A 19,521-nucleotide genomic window follows, 5' to 3' on the forward strand; every position below is an offset into this window, starting at 1 on the left:
AAAGTCTGTATCTCAGGATTATATCAGATTTCTATGTAGAAAGTTCTTGAGAGTTGCAAAGAATAATTCATTTTTTTAAAAAAAACCAAATTATTTATCTAGCAAAGTTTTACAAGTAGATATTATTTTGGGCATAGAGATAGAATGATGAGCAAAATAGATAAAACCCCAGTCCTCATTATATTATCTTACTTGAGGGTAAGGCAGAGAACTCGAAGGACTGAAGTACACTCCTGGCATGCACTGACCCCTGGTTCAGCTCATGGTTGAGTTGCACTCATGATCCCGGTGCACTTCATGATCTCCTGAGCCATGCAGTATCACTGGAGGCACTTGTAAAGCCTCTACCACCCAAAATTAACTATATTATTGTGAGATGTGGACAATTGGTAAAAGACATATAGCGCTTTAAGGATTGAAATAAAGGAAGAGCAGGGCACCGATGTAGTCATAACATCTAAGCCCAGAAGAGACGGACATGGCCGTGAATGATAGCAGGCACTTGCAAAGCAAGGGAGGAGAAAGGAAGCTGGGCAAGGAAAGACCTTGGATTGAGATTTTGTGGTAAGAACATATTTTGTGGGAGTGAATATTCTTAAGAAAACAAGAGGAGAGATTTTCATGTGGCTCTCCACTCAGCCAACTACTCTGTGGGAGTATGAATCAGAAGCTGAGGAGGGAAGAGAAACACAAACTCAATTTGGGATGATCAAATTTTGGAGTGCAAAAAGAATGAGCTCTGGGGGAGTCCACACCACTTTAAAAGATTTGCCTCATAGTATTTAGCCAAATGTGGTATCTGGAGGAGAACCTTGGCACATACCAAAAATGCCGGAGACTATTGTAAACAGGGCAGGGGTGTCGAATGAGTGCTGTGCCTGGCATTCCATGAAGAGAGGACCCAAACTGGAAAGACAGGGGGCAAAGTAGAGGTGTGTGAAGAAAATTAAGAGGAATAGATGTCAAGATGGGAGGTTTGGAGGCTCACAGTCAGGATGGCTGGTCTTGACATAAACACTGTATGTATATAAAGACTCAGGGATGCTCTCATGGCCAAGGAGGGACTGTTCGCCAAATAGAAATGAAATGGATGGCTTGCCCATGATTTGATTTTCTATTTATTTATTTATTTATTTATTTATTTGCTTTCTGGGTCATACCTGGTGATGTTCAGGAGCCACTCTTTGCTTTGTACTCAGGAATCACTCCTGGCATTCTCAGGGGACCATATGGGATGCTGGGAATCAAACCCCAGTCGGCCGTGTGCAAGGCAAACACCCTACCTGCTGTGCTATTGCTCCAGCCCCTGTTGTTCCATTTTGGGTCACACCCAGTGATGCTCAGGGGTTAATCCTGGCTCTGCACTCAGATATTATTCCTGGCAGTGCTGGGGATGCCAGGTATCGAACCCAGTTAGCCATGTTCAAGCAAATGCCCTCCACACTTTACTATTGCACTGGCCCTGCCCGTGATGTTTTAATGTTTAAAGCAGAGTTCAAAACCCAGGAGCCTGAAATTCTTTGATATCCTGATGAACTGAAACAGGGAAATTGATATTTTGTCCTGATCCTTAGCGTTTTTGTTTCTTTGGCCAGAGAGATACAATGATGGGTGGAGCAGATGCAGGCAGGAGGCTTGATCCCTGGCACATTGAGGGGCAGCTCCCACCTCCCTAGCATCCAGTCAAGAGTAGCATTGAGTGCTACAGTGTCAATCTCTAAAACAAAACCAGAAAAGTCTGCATTTCTTTATACAAATATAGTTTCACTTTTTTAAATTAATTAATTAATTTCAAATATCCATCCCTCCACCAGTGCCCATTTCCCACCACCACGGACCCCAGTATCCCTCCCACCCCCTATCCCCCCATCCCACCCTGCCTCTGTGGCAGGGCATTCCCCTCTGTTCTTTCTCTCCTTTTGGGTGTTGTGGTTTGCAAAATAGTTAAGCCTGATTTTCAGGGAGAAACGTTGGATAATTTACTTTCCATTGATCACTTTGTATATAAGGGGATGTCACATGACCGCATAAGTGGCAGCGCTGTTTGGAAAAAATGTGTTGGTTCCCGCATGCCATAGCTATGCTTGTAGAGGCTCATGGTCACCTGAGTTCCATCTGGAGAAGGCGGATGCAGCACCTAGCCCATCTGGGACCTCCTGGTGATATTGGCTCTGTTTGGGACCTGGAGCATTCTCCCGGAGCTGTGGGGCCCTCCAGCAGTTTTCTTCTTTGTTGCTGTGTGCTGTAAGATGGCGCTGGGGGGCGGGGTTGTGGGCGTGACTTCTGGAATCAGAAGTTGCCTGGGAGCTGGGGTGGCCCCAATGCAGTTCGGAAAAAATGTCCTGGTTCCCGCATGCCATAGCTATGCTTTGTAGAGGCTCATGGTCACCAGGGTTCAAGGAGAGACTTGAACCCTGAAACACAAAAGATGAGGCTTTTATGTTTCAGGAAGACCCTAATAGATTCTTTGGATGAGTTGAGGAACATGGTTGAAGTTTACAAAATTGTCCAAGTCATAGATGCTCAGTTAACAATTGAGAAAAAAGATAATTGAGTAGTATATGTGTGCTCCAGCTAAGTAGCAGAAGCTTTATTTGTGCAAACCTGGGGTGTATGAAATGTCCATTTTTTGAAGAAAACTGAGTTTCTTTTCACAATAGAATAGCAAAAAAGAGATGGGGAAGCTTAGCTGGGAAAATTTTCTGGGAAAAAGTGCATCTTAGAATCTTTTTTTTCTTCATATCCCCCTCCCCCTGTTTTTAGTGATATCTTTTTTTATGTGGGCTTAAGTCTATAACATATTTATTATTCACCATATACTTTTAAATATGAAGGGGCTCTGTTAGCAGGAAAACAGGCATAAACCAGGTTGCTGGTTAGTTTAGCTTACTTTCATCTGCTCTGTAGGGGCTGTACTGATCCCACATCACCCCTTTCATAGCATCAGGTTATATTCTTGTCCCATTGTAGAAGTCTTTGATATAATGTGTGTCCGAGTACACATTAGTTACTTGTGCCATGTTTATCTCTCCTGTTGAACTGTGAACTTTTCTTTAAGATAAAAGCTCTACGTTAATTATCTTTGCTGCATATATCTCTATTCTGTAACCTAAAGTCTAGCACAGAGATTGTAGTCAGTAAATATTTGATGAGGGGCAATGAAGTATGAGAAACATGAGAGAGAAATAACTCATGGAGAATTTAAGGAAATCATGGGTATGATAGCCAAGAGCTAGTAACAATTAGACCTCAAGCAGATATTGTAATCCAATTAGTCTTTTCAGATGGTGGGCTGTCTTTTTTGCAGGGTGGAGAGGCACCCCCAGCTGTGATCATGCTCACTCCGGCTTTGCACTCAAGGATCACTCTTGTGGGGTATGGGGGGGGTGAGGTTAGCTCAGGAGATCATATGGGTTGCCAGGGATTGAACCCATGGGCCATGTGCAAGGTAGGTACCCTACACGCTGTACTATCTCTCTAGCCCTGGTGTGCTGTCTTAAGGTGGCCAAGACTCCAGGTGGTCTGGAGGAGAAGCTGGTGTTGGACTCTATGAATATTCCACTGAGCCTATGACTATTGTTTGGTGACTGCTTTAAGGAGGGATATTACGTGGAGAAAATGTGACTGCTACTTTCATGGTCCCTAAATGGAGTCAACTGGATATTTCTAGCTTCACTTTTCTGTTTGGAGGAATGTGTTTGGGTGATGATCAAACTTGAATAATCATTTTAAACAAGAATAGCTTCTCAAAGAATTTTGATACTTCTGCTTCCAGCTGAAACCAGGAAATTCAGAGGCAGCAAAAATGAAAACAAGGAAAACGTTAATGGAAATTTTGAACCTAGAAAAGGTTTGGTTTGAGTTCTGAAGGAAAAGTCTGACTTGGTTAACCGCCCCCAAGTACTACTGTGATGATTTGCTGGCTTTTTGTTTGTTCATTATGTTTATATAATATTAGCATATTATGTTCTAATTCTTAGGGGTGGGTCCCCCAATTTGGCAGCTTGCTCAAGGCTTCTACATTTACTGCATTTCTGAAGAAGCCAAACTCCCCAGAACAGGCTTGTGCTGCCACAGTGAGGGCCATATTGCCTCAAATCAGCAGTTCTACTTGGGAGGGGCTTGCAAAGTTTCCTACGAAGAGTTTTCTTTGTTATTTGCACAGAATGGTAATACTTTAATTAAAGCAACATGTATACATAATTTAATAAGTGATTGCCAGAACTGATTTTTCTCTAATAAAAATACTAGTACAATAAATTTTTAGAAAATGATCACTCAGGGAATTGGGAACTGCCTAAGCCAGCATTGCCAAATATTTTTCTTGGTGAGAGCCCCCAAATCTATAGAAGTTCTGACTCTAGCTGATCCTAAATGGCAGATTAAGTTCTAGGCACTTGCTGTGGGTTTGAAATGAAGGTTTCCATACTCAGCTGCTACCTCTTCTTCCTAAAAGTTTCAAACCTTTTTGCTGTTTGCTTGTTTATCCTAAGAGGAAAGCCATTTCATGGGGGTTGAACTCAATCTGGGGTCTTACCTCTCTTTGGTAACCAGTCACCTCCCCTCTTCAATATCTGATGGACCTTCTTGGATACCCACTTATTTTATCTATACATGTTCCTTTAAGTTCTTACCTACAGAGTTTTCTCCATGCAACAAAGCTGCTTACTTTAAATGCTCATGACTGCTCCCTTTTTTTATGCTGAGATAATGCATATTTGAGTTGCAGTTTGCAAATAATGATCAGAGTGCCTTCCTCTTAATTAAATCACTGGTTAATTTGATGAGCCTTTTCAGGGGTCAAATGGATAACGTCTACAAAAATCCTTTCAACTCAGCTGAATCATTTCAAAATAAACCATGTAAGGTTTTCTTCTCTTATGGATTAGCATGATTTGGCCCCCCAAAGCATTAAAGAGACGATTTGCATCATAGTTTTGTAAACTATAAGCCTTGACCCATGCTTAGGTGATCAGATAAACCACAAAAGTGTTAGGAAAACTAACTTGATTAAATTAAGGAGAAGGAGCTACATTAATGAGTAAGCAAATGTGGACAACTTGATTTCCTTCCAATATTTATTTAATCCTTGATGTAAAGTTTCATATGTGTTTAACATAGTTTATTTTTCCTTTTCTAGAGAGACACCTTCTTTATGGACGGCCTGCAGTGCTTTATCGGACTAGATATGACATTTTATATCATACTGACTTTGAAAGTGGTTATAGTGAAGTATTCCTGATGCCACTCTGGACATCTTACACTGTTTCCAAACAGGTTGTTGAGAAAATTTGGTTTATTATCTCCGTGTTATTACATTTATTACATAAATCTTATAGTTGCTTATTTCATGGTATTTTTCTTAGGAAATACTTATTTCTTTCTTCTGATAAAACTTACATTGGATGTATTACAATGTATGTTAAGCAAAACTTTGTTCAGTGTTCTGATAACCTCATGGTGATACATGAGTGATTGAATGGATTATGCTAGTTCTTTTTTTTTTAAATATGCTTGGTATATTTTTCCTTTTTGGGGTCACATCTGGGAATGCCAGGGATTACTCCTGACTCTGAACTCAGAAATTACTCCTAGCCATGCTTGGAGGATCATATGGGATGCTGGGAATTGAACCCAGGTTGGCTGCATGCAAGGCAAATGCCCTACCTGCTTTACTATTGCTCTGGCCCCGATGCTAGTTCTCTTAGTGTCTTTAATTCTGCTTGCCTTTGTCTCATAGTTTCAGAAGCTACCAACCCTCTGGAAAATACTGAAACAAATAAGCCCTCCAAGGTTTGTTTCAGTATTTTCTAGAACACTTTCAGTTTTATAACAAAATGGAGTGGGAAATACTGAGTTTCCATATGTCATCCCCTTACCCCACTATCAACACCATAATTTCCTTTTGTTTTTTGTACCCCCCAAGCAGTGCTCAAGGACCTGGGGACCCCCTCCTGGTAGTTCTCAGTCAGCCAAGCCCACAGTTCAATGAGAAGGTCTGAGTGTGGTGCTGAGGCTTACCCAGGCTAGCCTGGAAGTGTTCCTGGCTCTCCAGGGATGCATCCCTTGATGGTCAGAGAAATTTTTGGCTCTAGGGACTAAGTATACCACAGTTAACTCCTTTACTATCTCTCTGGATTCCATATCTTATTTAATTTCTTTTTCTTTTTGGTTTTGGACCATACCCAGCTGTGCCCAGGACTTACTTCTGACTTTGTACTTAGGGACCACTTCTGGCAGGCTCAGAGGACCCTCTGTGACAAAGGCATGCATCTTATCTGCTATGCTCACTGTCTAACTACATATTTCATTTTGTAAAAATTTTCATTGTTTTTTGGGGTGTGTTTGGGGGGGACACATTTGGGTGTATTCAAGGCTTATTCTTGGTTGTGCCCTCTGGGGTTCCAAGGTTAAAGTTTCCTACCTGCTGTACCATCTCTCCAGCCTCCACATTTCTTTTCTTGACAAAGATTTTACGTTGGGATTTAGCTTTGATGAAGATGAGATTGGTCAATTGAAATTTCTAATTTTAGGAATTAGAAAGATTTATTTTGCAATTGAATTACACTTTAAAATTCTAAATAGAAACCAATGCTTCCACATCTCCAAACATAGCTTCTTCTTATTCTGTCTTTGTGTGTATGCATTCTCGCACATACAACACATGTTTACTTTTTGTTTTTGTAGGTGTATGTCTGTATTATTTCTCAGAATGCTTTCTTTTCTGTTTTTGAGGGCACACCCTGAAACACTCAGGGGTTCCTCCCAGCATGCTGCTTAAGGGTTACCCCTGGTGGTGCCAGGGATTGAATGAGGGCCTCCAGCATGCAAACCATGTCCTCCGGCCCTCTGAACTATCTCCCTGGCCCGACAATGTTATTTTTCAAGCTGTGTTCCCTGGAATTCTATTCATTATTTCAACAGCAGGGTTTCTGCTTTGTATGTTGTTGTTTCATTTGGGACTTCGATAAGAGTCTTCTGCAGAACAAAATAAGAGTTTGAAAATTATAGACTTACTGTATTTGAAACAACCTTTTACTTTTTTAAAAAGAATCAAAATATCAGAATATGAGCTATAATAAAAACCAGAGGGATTTTGATCCTGGCTGTTTTGTAACACAGCAGACCGGCTTCCAGATTTTCCTGGTGGTCTTCGCAATAGGTTTACTGAGTTATCTCTGACTCACTATGCAGGCCGAGGTCTCTGGCATCACTGAGCACCTGACCAATTGCATCCGACCTGATGTTCGTGTTTCTCCAAGTTTCAGTCAGAGCTGTTTGCCCTACAAAAATGATAAACAGATGTCCTATGGATTCCTCTTCCCGCCTTGTAAGTTATGGACTATCAGGATCTGATCATTTTAGAGAGATTGCTACTTGTGTAGTCTAGAATGTAGTACTTTGTATTTAAGATTTTAGTGGTTTTGGGGTTTTCTTCAAATATATAATGCAATGTTAAATCTTTTACGAAGAAAGATGCTCCAAGGAGTAAGTGGATGAACATTTATGGGATCCTTCAAAATTAGGCTAGAACATAGGCCAACTCTTACACATTGTATTCACCAGGAAAATTCTAAAGTACACAGGTTAGCTGAAGCATCATTAAATAATAATGGAAAGTGAAAGAGTAAATCAGTAAGCCATTAATCATTTAAGCTCTTCTACAAAGGTGATACCCTAAGAAAATACAGCACTTTAATGTTTTCTTTTGACCTTGATGGTACACTAAAATCCAAGTTAGTGAAATAAAGGAATTCTTTCATGTAACACTAAGCATATTTAAGACCAAATGAGAAGGAAAAACACTATAAAAATTGTTTTGAGAAAGATCTATTGAGTGAGGGAAAGAAATTGAGTGGGAAGAGAAGGCAGAAATGGTGAATAAATATTGGATGGTAGCTCTATTCACTTCATGCTGTTTGGGCCAGTTAAGTCAATTCTTTTTAGTTGATATTTAGTTGATATTACTATGCTAAGTAATAGATACTATTTTTTTCTTTAATGTATAGATTTGAGTTCTTCACCAGAAGCTAAATATGATGCATTCCTTGTGACCAATATGGTTCCGATGTATCCTGCTTTCAAACGTAAGCTTGATATATATATATATATACATATATACATATACACACATATATGTTTATATATATGTAATTGAATCACCATGAATTACCAGTACAAAGTTATTTATGATTGAAGTTTTTTTTTCTTTTTGGGTCACACCCAGCAATGCTCAGGGGTTACTCCTGGATCTTGCACTCAGGAATTACTCCTGGTGGTTCTTGGGGGACCATATGGGATGCTGGGAATCGAACCCTGGTCGGCCGTGTGTGAGGCAAACGTCCTACCTGCTGTGCTATCACTCCAGCCTATGATTGAGTTTAAAGTGTAAAATATTCCAACACCAATACCTTCATCAGTGTCCCCTTTTATCCACCAATGGCAGTTTTCCCTCCTGCCCCCCCCCCCAACTGGCTCCCCAACAGTCTAGTTCTATGGCAGGCAATTTTTCTTTTATCTTTTCTCCTTTTAAGCACTGTGGTCTGAACTGCTGTTACCAAAAAGTGTACATGCATATCACTTTCCCTCCTCTCATCACCCGGTTCTCATCCAAATTAACTAATTCCCCCCATCCTCACAGTGGCCCTTCCCTATCCTAGCCGCCCTGCCCACACGGTGCAGACTTTCTACAGAGGGCCAGTTCTCCTGCACCTTATTTCTATTGTCTTTGGGTTGGGTAAGCTTCATGTTTTGCTTGGAAATTATTATAAAATTAAATGCTGCTACATTTACCTGTTTATCTTTTCTGTCTTTATCATAATTTTAATAAAAATAACTTCTATGTGTTTAATCCTTATATATTTGAAGGCCTTTAAACTCCCTACTGCTTATCTAAAAGCTAAATTCATGAGTCAAGTAAGCAGGTTTTTTTTTTTAATCCCTTGTTTAAAGTTAAGAAATAGAAGTTCAAAAGAAATTATCCAGGCCATGAATGGAAGAAAAGAAACCAAACCAATTTGTGTTTTCCATCCTAATCTTATGGGCTGGAGCAATAGCACAGTGGGTAGGGTGTTTGCCTTACACTCAGCCAACATGGCTGACCCGAGTTCGATTCCTCTGCCCCTCTCAGAGAGCCCGGCAAGCTACCAAGAGTATCTCGCCCGCACGGCAAAGCCTGGCAAGCTACCCGTGACGTATTCAATATGCCAAACACAGTAACAAGTCTCACAGTGTTACTGGGCCCGCTCAAGCAAATTGACGAACAACGGGAGGACCGTGACCGTGATCCTAATCTTATATTCTTTCTATTTTAATGTTTGCTAGACTAGTGAGAATAAAAGCATAAAAGTAGGCTCCCAGAACCATGCCACTGGACTCTGCGCCAGGCTGTGGAGTGGGTGAGAGCCCTCTCCACATCGGCCTCGCAACACATTATAAGACACTTTCTACCCATTTATACCTCTTGGAGAACCTGGCAAGCTATCGAAAGTATCCTGCCCACACGGGCAGAGCCTGGCAAGCTCCCCATTGTGTATTCGATATGCCAAATACAGTAACGGCAGTAGGTCTCATTCTCTTGACCTTGAAAGAGCCTCCAATTATTGGGAAAAGACGAGTAAGAAGAGGCTGCTAAAATCTCAGGGCTGGGAGGAATAGAGACGTTACTGGTGCCTGCTCGAGTAATTCCACGATCAACTGAATGACAGTGATACAATGGTACAGTGATACTAGACTGGTGACTAAAAAGAGTTTCCTATGTATTTTGGGAGCCCCTTGACATATAGTAGCATTGATATTTATTTATTGAATAAACCATAATAGTTACTTGATCCTGTCTTCCTTTGGAATGGTGCTGATGATATATTCTGAATGTTGACCCTGAGATCCAGAAGCAGCCTGATTGTTTTCTGATCATCAGAATATTTCATTCAAATGGATTTAATCTCTTTGAGTACTCATAATTTCTTTGCACATAACAAATATTTTTGGGTGTTAGGAATGCTGTTAATGTTATAGTCATACTCATCCTGACCCTAAAATTGAGTTCTGGTCCCTGGAGTATGATTACAAGCTGTATGATATTTGAAATGTTATTTATCCTTTTATTTGAAAAATCACAAGAATTGATTACGTGTCCTTTATTGCTTGTATACATAGATTTATTATTAATTTGTATTTAATTGTCCAATTGTCCAATGGCCAAAACAATCTATTTTCTTACTTCTTATCAGAATACATCCATCTGTCCACCTTTCATACACCCACCCCCACACCCACTCACCCATTATTCATGCTTTAAAAGCTAGAGAAAGCACTATATCTTTTGTTTCCCTTTAGTTCATTTACTAAAGGGAATTGAACATTGGAAAACTATAGTGAGCAAACCTATTTACTTTAGGATAGGTATGGAAAGAAACACTGTTGCTCACTTCCTCTTAGAAGCATTGGACTACATTTCAAGATTTTCAGGGCTTAAATAAGACCTCAAAATCCGGAACTGTTGATTGTGGAGTGTCATCTACAGGGGCAGACATTTTCAAATTCACCTTGGTGAAAAGATCAACATAATTTAGAGGGAAAAACGTTATTTGATGCGCTAGTTAGTAAATTGATGTTTATTCAAAGGTAATACCTGTTGGAATGAGTGACAAATATTTCTGATTTGTTCTCAGGTCAACAGAAATGTTTCAAAACCTCGTACATATATACTTGTTATAATATTACACAAAACTCCACTTCATTTCATTTCTGCAAGTTGAGGATTCCAGGATTTCGTTGTTCTTTGTTGATGTCTTTCTAGCAAGTATCAATAAAGGAGATGTAGGATGCCACCAGGATGTTGGCATGCAAAAGTCCTTTCTCAGAAGTTTTGCTGTTCTTCACTGAGGGAATGTTGGTTGTTTTTTTTTTTTACATGCTCCATTTTTGTGAGGGCTGGAGCCATAGCACACCGGTAGGGCGTTCGCCTTACAAGCGGCCAACATGGCCAACCCGAGTTCGATTCCTCCGCCCCTCTCGGAGAGCCCGGCAAGCTACCGAGAGTATTCGAAATGCCAGACACAGTAACAACAAAGTCTCCAATGGAGACGTTACTGGGCCCGCTCGAGCAAATTGACGATCAACGGGAGGGCCTTTACCTTTTACCATTTTTGTGGATTTAGCCTTTTGACTGTTATTTCTTTCCTTCCCTTCCTCCCAATTTGTGTTCTGAAGTTAACACTTGAACTTATCTTTCATTGTCCATATTTTTTTCTAAGTAAATATCCTTGGTTCCTGATTCTGGTAAGCTGCCCTGTTCTCATTTAAAGTAGAATATAAGGAGTCAACAGAACAATTGAAAAGCTATGAGGAAAATGGCCAGAGATTTTTCAGGAAGAGGAGATAAGAGATGAAAATAGCATACTCTTGGCAGTTCCTATGATGAATAGAGGCTGGTTAAGTTGAATCAGACATTTCAGAATGAACTCATTGTTTTGTCTTTCCTGTCTTCTTCTTGTTCTTTTATTCTACCTTTCTCCTCTTCTGTTCTGCTTCTTTGATGCCCTTCTTTTTTTTTTTCCCCTTTATTTTATTTTATTTTTTTTTAAAGTTGTAGATTTACAATTTTTTGTGCTTTGGTTTCAATCATACAATGATCAGATACCCATCCCTCCACCAGTGCCCATCTTCCACCACCATGGATAATATCCCTCCCACCCCCATCCCCCCATCCCCCCTGTCTCTGTGGCAGGGCAATCCCCTGTGTTCTCTCTCTCCTTTTGGGTGTTGTGGTCTGCAAAAGAGGCATTGAGTGGCAAACATGTTCAGTCCATAGTCTACTTTCGACATGCATCTCCCCTCCTGGGAGGATCCTCCAAACACCCTTTATTTGGTGCTCCCTTCTCTATCTGAACTGCCTCTAGGATACCTGGCTGGCCTCTAAGTTATGGAGTAATCCTCCTGGTGCTGATCTCAGCTATTCTTGGGTATTAATCTCATACTTTGTTACTTTATATCCCCCATATGAATGCAATCTTTCTATGTCTATCCCTCTCTTTCTGACTCATTTCGCTTAGCATGATACTTTCCATATTGTACCACTTGTATGTAAATTTCATGACTTCATCTTTTCTAAGAGCTACATAGTACTCCATTGTGTAGATGTACCAAAGTTTCTTTAACCAGTCATCTGTTCTTGGGCATTCAGGTTTCTTCCAGTTTCTGGCTATTGTAAAGAGTGCTGCAATGAACAAACAAGTGCAGATGTCACTTCGACTATACATTTTTGCCTCTCTGGATATATTCCCAGGAGTGGTATTGCTGGGTCAAATGGGAGCTCAATTTCTAATTTTTTGAGAATCGTCCATACTGTTTTCCAGAAGGGCTGAACCAGTGGACATTCCCACCAACAGTGAAGGAGTGTCCCTTTCTCGCCACATCCACGCCAGCATCAGTTGCTTTTGTTCTTTTGAATGTGGGCCAGTCTCTGAGGTGTGAGATGGTATCTCATTGTGGTTTTGATCTGCATCTCCCTGATGATTAATGATGTAGAGCATTTTCTCATGTGCTTTTTTGCCATTCGGATTTCTTCTTTGAGAAAGTTTCTGTTCATTTCATTGCCCCATTTTTGGATGGGGTTGGATGTTTTCTTCTTGTGGAGTTTAACCAGTATTTTGTATATCCTGGATATCAACCCCTTGTCAGATGTGTATTCGGTGAATATCCTTTCCCATTCTGTAGACTGTCTTTGTATTTTGGTCACTGTTTCTTTGGAGGTGCAGAAGCTTCTTAGTTTAAGATAGTCCCATTTATCTATCTCTGTTTTCACTTGCTCGGCCAGTGGCGTGGCATCTTAGAAGATACCATTAGCTTCAATGTCATGGAGGGTTTTGCCAACTTTATCTTCAATGTACCTTATGGTTTCTGGTCTGATGTTGAGGTCTTTAATCCATTTTGATCTTACTTTTGTACATGGTGTTAGGCAGAGTTCTGAGCCTATTTTTTTGCATGTAGCCGTCCAGTGATGCCAACACAATTTATTAAAGAGGCTCTTTGATGCCCTTCTGATTGGCCATAGTATAAGTTGGAGGTAAGGTGGACAAAAAGCTCTTCACCGGACCTGAGAGTACAGCAGGCAAGGCTGCTATATACAGATTGAGCTACAATGAAATCAAAGTTTCTAATAAAGAAGACATGAATCTTTTATGATAGCTCACTGCAGATTGGAATAACTTAGACCAGAGAGGCTGGAGTAGTAGTACTGCAGGAAAGGTGCCTCCTTGAGTCTGACTCACCAAGTCTGATCCCTGACACCACATTAATTCCTGGAGGACGTCCAAGAAGTAATTCCTGAGTGCAGAGACAGGAGTAAGCCCTGAGCACTGCTGGCTGTGCCCCCCAAACAAACAAATAACTTAGACTGGGTTGGACATAGTGAAAATGGTGAGAAGGATAGGTTTTGAATGACTGAGATGCCTAGCTTTTATTTTATTAAACTTTTTATTGTTGTTTAAGTAATGTGGTTACAGTCATATATTTTCTAGTCTGATATATTTTAGAGGTGGTATTGATAGGACTTGATCACATGAAGTAAGGAAAAAAGGTCAGATTGACTCAGAATTTTGAATGAATATCTGGGTGAGTATGGTGCCCTTTAAATAGAATGAAGAAGGTCAGCATTAGAGAAGGAAAAATTTGGGAGGAAAATCAAGAATTCTGTCTGAATAAAAAAAATTTTTTTTTGGCTAGACATAGTTATTAGGTATCCAAACAGACTATGTGCTAGGTGGTTTGAAGCTTGGGTTAGGGCTGGAAAAATTAACTGGTGAGTTGACTGTCTAAGAGATTGTGAAGGAAGCAGACTCAGGCTAAGGTCTTTAAAGTTTCTCACAAATATTATACTTTCTCTTTTGTACATACTCTTTCCCTTCCCTGAATTCTGTTTCCAACTCTTTGCCAAGAAAAGTCCCCTTCATATCTCATGCAATCTCAGTAACCACCTTATCTGCAAATCCTTTTCTGATTGATTGGAGTAGTTTATACACCTAACCAATGTATATTTTATTAATTAATTATTTGGATATTTTTTGCTGGTTCATAAGTGACATATAACAGCTCATGCTTTCAAATGGATCCCTGTCATCCACCATAGTAGATCTATTTTCATTTGACTTGTGACATTTGGGTTACAGAATGCATTCTAGAGAGAACATTGCCAGAGCAAAGAGTTTTATTCATGAAAAATTCACTTTCTTTTCTTTACACAGGGGTCTGGAATTATTTCCAAAGGGTATTGGTGAAGAAATATGCTTCAGAAAGAAATGGAGTTAATGTAATAAGTGGACCCATTTTTGACTATGATTATGATGGATTGCATGACACACAGGAGAAAATCAGACAGTAAGGTTTTCATTTTAACTTTGTAATTTTAAATTCTAGATATCATTCATGACTATTTTTAAAATGTTCATCTGTTAGAAAATAATTATTACCCCTTAAATATTTTGTTCTCTAAGTTTCTTTATGAGTTTTTCAGTTCTTTTGGACCTGTGACTTAAACATGGCATTCATGTTTGAAATGGAATTATGTTTGTGATAAATAAATACATTTTCATTAATGAAATAATATTAAAATTTATTGTTAAAATTTAATATTTCTAAGTAATTTTAATGTTAAAATTTTGGGGTCATTCATTCTTTAAAAACTCCAGTAAGAAGATGATAGTTTTCACATACCTGCATTATTTGATAGATCTTTTAAAATTCCCTGGATATTCAGAGTCAGTACATCTTAGTAGAAAAATGTGTAGAGATGCTAGTTAAATTTTATTTCTATCCCTATCCATGGTCCGATAAAGGATGTAAAAGTCATGCTGCTCATAAGGAATTTAGAGGCTATGGGGAAGGCAATAAGATATAAATAAAACAAATTGGTAATAAGACATAATTTTACATATGAATGAAACAATTGGCAATTAATATATGATGATTTGTGATTCACTAATAAAGAATAAATTGTTGACTATGTAGAAAATTAATATAGCAGAAGCTATCTTACTCTTTTTCTAGTCATGCACACAAGAAATTTTATCTTATATTTTACTGCTGATCATTGTTATAATTTTCAGTTTTCATTATATTGTCAGTTAATTGCAATTTTGAAAACCTTGAAATTAAAACACTAGTAAGGGAAAGGAATTGTGAATTTCTGTATTCTGTTCTACAAATATATATCCATATATCTATATCTGTATCTATATCTATCTATCTATATATACATATCTATATATGTATGTTCATCCCTTGTACTTAGTCCTTTGTATTCCCTTTAGTAAAATGTTCTCTGGGAAACATTGTACCTTGAATGGGTTGTTATTCTCCTACATCCATTATCTCTGGTCTATTTCATATAACTCTGAAAATTATCTTTCTAAAACGTGCATCTCAGTACATCAGTCCTTAGTATAGCACCATTCAATGGAACATTACAGCCCAGACAGTAATGTGAAAACTCCATAATCTTCTATAATTCAGCTTTTAATGATTCTAGCCTTCCATTTCTATTCCTATGATTTATTTATCATGTTCAGCCTCCTAACTCTATACAACATTGTATAACTCTATACCAAGTTGTTTTCTTTGTATTGAATGTCTTTTCCTCTCTATTGCATTGGAAATATTAAATAAATCAGACAGAAAAAGACAATCATCTTATGATTTCACTCATATGTGGTACACAGAGAAGCCAAACAAATGAACTAAATAAACCAAAAATAAACTTGCAGACTTTAAAACCAAATGACTTGTTGCTGGAAGGGAAGCAGGGAGTGAGTGATCCAATTTGGTAAGAGAGTCAATTGTGTAAAGAAGCACAGAATTGGGACTTTAATGGTGAACTTAATCTAGTACTTATGTAGCCATTAATTTATAAAGATGCACACAGAAAATGTATAATTAATAAAGTTTTACTTTATTTTTAATTTTAATTGCATCACAATGAGATACACAGCTACAAAGTTGTATATGATTAGGTTTCAGTCATATAATATTCTAACACTCATCCCTTCACCAATGTACATTTTCCACCATGCCACAAGACTCCCTCCTGCCCCCCACCCCCACCACTCTACCACCCTATGTCAAGGACTTTTCTTTTCTCTCTCTCTCTCTCTCTCTCTCTCTCTCTCTCTTCCTTTCTCTCTCTTTCTCTCTCTCTCTCTCTCACACACACACACACACACTTTCCTCTTTCGGTCATTATGGTTTGCAGTACAGATTAAGGTTTTACTTTAATACAAATTATTTTAAAAGGTATTAATACAAATTATAAAAAATAAAATATAGAAAAAGTTTATGTTTACAGCAGGCTAGAGCTAAGAAGTGAAAAGGGACTGACTTGAATGGGAATTTATTTCAGTTACATAGGCAATTCGCTTTGGTTGCCATTTAAAAAAGAAAGCTAACTGTGAGCTTGTTTTACCTCCCTGTTTCAGGTACGTGGAAGGCAGCTCCATCCCGGTTCCTACCCACTACTATAGTATCATCACCAGCTGCCTGGATTTCACTCAGCCTGCTGATAAGTGTGATGGTCCTCTCTCAGTCTCCTCATTCATCCTTCCTCATCGAGCTGACAATGAGGAGAGCTGCAATGTAAGTTCAGAGTCATATTCCTTTTGAATTTGCTTATAAATACATCTCTTTTGTTTGTATTTTTGGTTTTTGTTTGTTTGGGGGCTACACTGGGCCGTGCTCAGAACTTACTCCTGTCTATGAAGTCAGAGATCCCTCCTGGAGAGGTTCAAGGGACCATATGGGGTGCTGGAGATCAAACCTGGCTTGTTTGTGTGCAAGGAAAATGCCCTACCCTCTGTACTATTGCTCCAACCCCCAAATACATCTACTAATTTGTGACCCCACCATTGAGTTTGGACACACTTATTATAAAATATTTTGGATTAGACAAAGTGAAAAAAGGGCTCAAACCTCAACTCAGCACTCAAGAACTTTGTATTCTACTGGCTTTCTGTTTCAGTGTAAGGGTGGGTATGGATTTGTGCATGTGCATTTTAGCATAGTTCTACGACTGTGTTTGATAAACGATAAAAGTGCCTAAATGTTTTCAGTTTTGCAAAAGATATAATTGTACCAGAAAGAGAAAAGTAGCAAAATGGTTAAAATAAGGTATGGGAAATTATGTTATTTTCTCCATTTTTATGGATTTTTGAAATTTTCCATAGCACCTTTTTTCAAAAGACACACATATAGAGAAAATGTGTACCATACATGTCAGATATTTATTTGCTGCAAGTGATGAGGTATTTATGTAGGTCACCCTGTTCTCAAATGACATAGGTCATTCCAAGTCACTTATTTGTATGGGACAGTGAAGCATTGTGAAAAAGCCACAAGTAGACAGGACTATGCTATGTGCTCTTGGCCTTGTACTGACTCTGCACTCGACAAATCACATCATTACTCTAGGTCTCTTTTGTGATATTGACAGTCCCTTCTACAAGACTGACTTTTGTTTTTTTGAGAAGAATATCTATTGGTTCTCAGCATCAGACTTAGTTTTGGCTCTGCACTCAAAGATCAACTCTTGATGGGGCTTGGGGACAATATGTACTATTGGGGATCAAAACTAGGTTGGTTAAGGGCAAGGCAAATGCCCTACCAACTGTGCTGTCTGTCACTCTGGTCCCTGCAAACCAACTTCTTAAGGAAATCAATGGCAAAAGGAAGAGTTTTTCCTGAGTTCTTATAATCCGATGGTCATTTAGAAAAACTGGGGCTGGAGTGATAGTACAGTAGGTGAGGTGTTTGCCTTGTATGTCAGAAGTAAGTCCTGAGCACCACCAAGTATGTCACAAAAGCAAAACAAAACAAAAAAAAACCCCAAAAATTAAAAATTAAAAAACTGGTGAAGAGATGGGTGTTTGAACATTGTGTGATAGAAACTCAATGAAACATTGTCTGACTGAAACTCAATCATGAACAACTTTGTAACTGTATCTCATAGTGATTCAATTTAAAAATAAACTAAAAATTTTTTTTAATTTTAAAAACAACTCTTTTACTCCTCTAGACATTCAAATAAGTGCACTTATGATAAAAAAAATCAGACTTACTATTGGGAAAATCATGTAAATGAGTTGAATATGAAAAAACTTTTTCTCAAAGTAACTTCATTCTCACTCTGTGGGGGATCCTGACCTATTTGGAGACCTCCTGTGTCGTTAATTATATGGTCAAACTGAGGGTCAGCATCTTTGTGGGGAAAGTTATATTTAGGGTGGTCCTTTCCTGTGAATTGCAAAGATCTTGGTTAGCTGGGGTAGGTGGGCGGGGCCCAGAGGGCTAGAATCCTTCCTCTCCCAGTTTGTAAAGCAAATTCTTCCTGGTTTTTCATCTTGTCCGGGAGAGTCAGGCACCAGTTTCCTGAACCAGCACTCTCAGGCTATATATTTAGCACTGGCACAAGTTCTTACAGGCTCTCTGTCCAGGTCTATGTGGGTTGGAGCTTTCTGAGAAAACCCATTGCAGGTTCCTGGACGTCAGTGGACAGTTCATTGAGAATACACACAATAAAAATTTTGGCAAGGCTGTTTATTTCTGAACGTTCTTGGATCTGGGGTCCCTTCGACTTGTAGAACAATTTGCCAGAGAGCACCATCGCAATCCCAGGGCATTTAGGAATGAACTTGTTTGCACAGGTCTTTCTATCTCATGTCTACTAATGAAAATAGATATTCTCCCCACCATAATTCAGGCTCTCATATCTCATTCCTTCCTCCAAAATGACGGAAAGTTTTCTTTGATTTGTTTGTTTTGGGGCACGCTGTGTTCAGGACTTGCAGCTGGTTCTGCACTTAGGGCTCACTTCTGGCAGGGCTCAGGGGGTCATATACGGTGCCAGGGATCAAATCCAGTTCAGCTGTGTGTGTGTGTGTGTGTTTGTGCGTGTGTGTATATGTGTAAAAGATTTCTTTGTCCCAATAATCTTATGTTTTCAACTTGGACATGAACTAAATTATTTAAAGTGAGCACTTGAGTATCTTTCATTTGGAATGTGTTGTGCCAGTGGAGCACTTCCTGGCAAGTACCAAGGTGGAGATATTTCCTTCCCTCTTTCCAAGATTCGGTTTCCATATTTTCTCTACCCCATTCCCTTTATTACTTCTGTTTTCTACCCTCTTGTGGTGCTGCTGCAGTAAACATTATTATCCATATGAAACAACGAAGAAACTGAGACCAAGAGATGTCAAGTAACTTGACCAAGAGCTTGTAGCTGTAATTCTAACCCAGACTTCTTGGGCTTCAACGTTCCCAGGTGTTACCCCAGGAGCTATTACAAATTGAGTCCTTCATTCAATATCAGCCCTACTGGTACATGATAGTAGGTACCAGTAAGCTTTTCCATGAGACTAGAAATGCCGGCACGTAACTGCAGTGCACACAGACTCTCCATTGAATTTGGGAAGCATCCCAGTTACTGAACATTCCAGAACAATCCAGTTACTCCTACTGTGTGTTCCAACTTGA

General features: G+C 39.2%; 1 protein-coding gene across 5 annotated transcripts in view; it reads left to right on the top strand.

Annotated features, from left to right (window-relative positions):
- The window catches only part of ENPP2 (ectonucleotide pyrophosphatase/phosphodiesterase 2), a 135,606-nt gene that overhangs the window by 115,141 nt on the left and 944 nt on the right, over nt 1-19,521 (top strand). For 3 of the 5 annotated variants that reach the window (XM_056110470.1, XM_056110449.1, XM_056110460.1), the window contains exons 20-25: nt 3,776-3,850; nt 5,141-5,277; nt 7,195-7,330; nt 8,010-8,087; nt 14,247-14,379; nt 16,473-16,629. In XM_056110470.1, coding sequence (XP_055966445.1) covers nt 3,776-3,850; nt 5,141-5,277; nt 7,195-7,330; nt 8,010-8,087; nt 14,247-14,379; nt 16,473-16,629 — 716 coding nt within the window. The remainder of the gene's footprint in view (nt 1-3,775; nt 3,851-5,140; nt 5,278-7,194; nt 7,331-8,009; nt 8,088-14,246; nt 14,380-16,472; nt 16,630-19,521) is intronic. The other 2 variants (XM_056110477.1, XM_056110482.1) reach the window with 1 other exon arrangement.

The sequence above is a fragment of the Sorex fumeus genome, unplaced genomic scaffold (assembly GCF_029834395.1).
Source record: "Sorex fumeus unplaced genomic scaffold, SorFum_2.1 ptg000002l, whole genome shotgun sequence".
In the NCBI taxonomy this organism is placed as follows: domain Eukaryota; kingdom Metazoa; phylum Chordata; class Mammalia; order Eulipotyphla; family Soricidae; genus Sorex; species Sorex fumeus.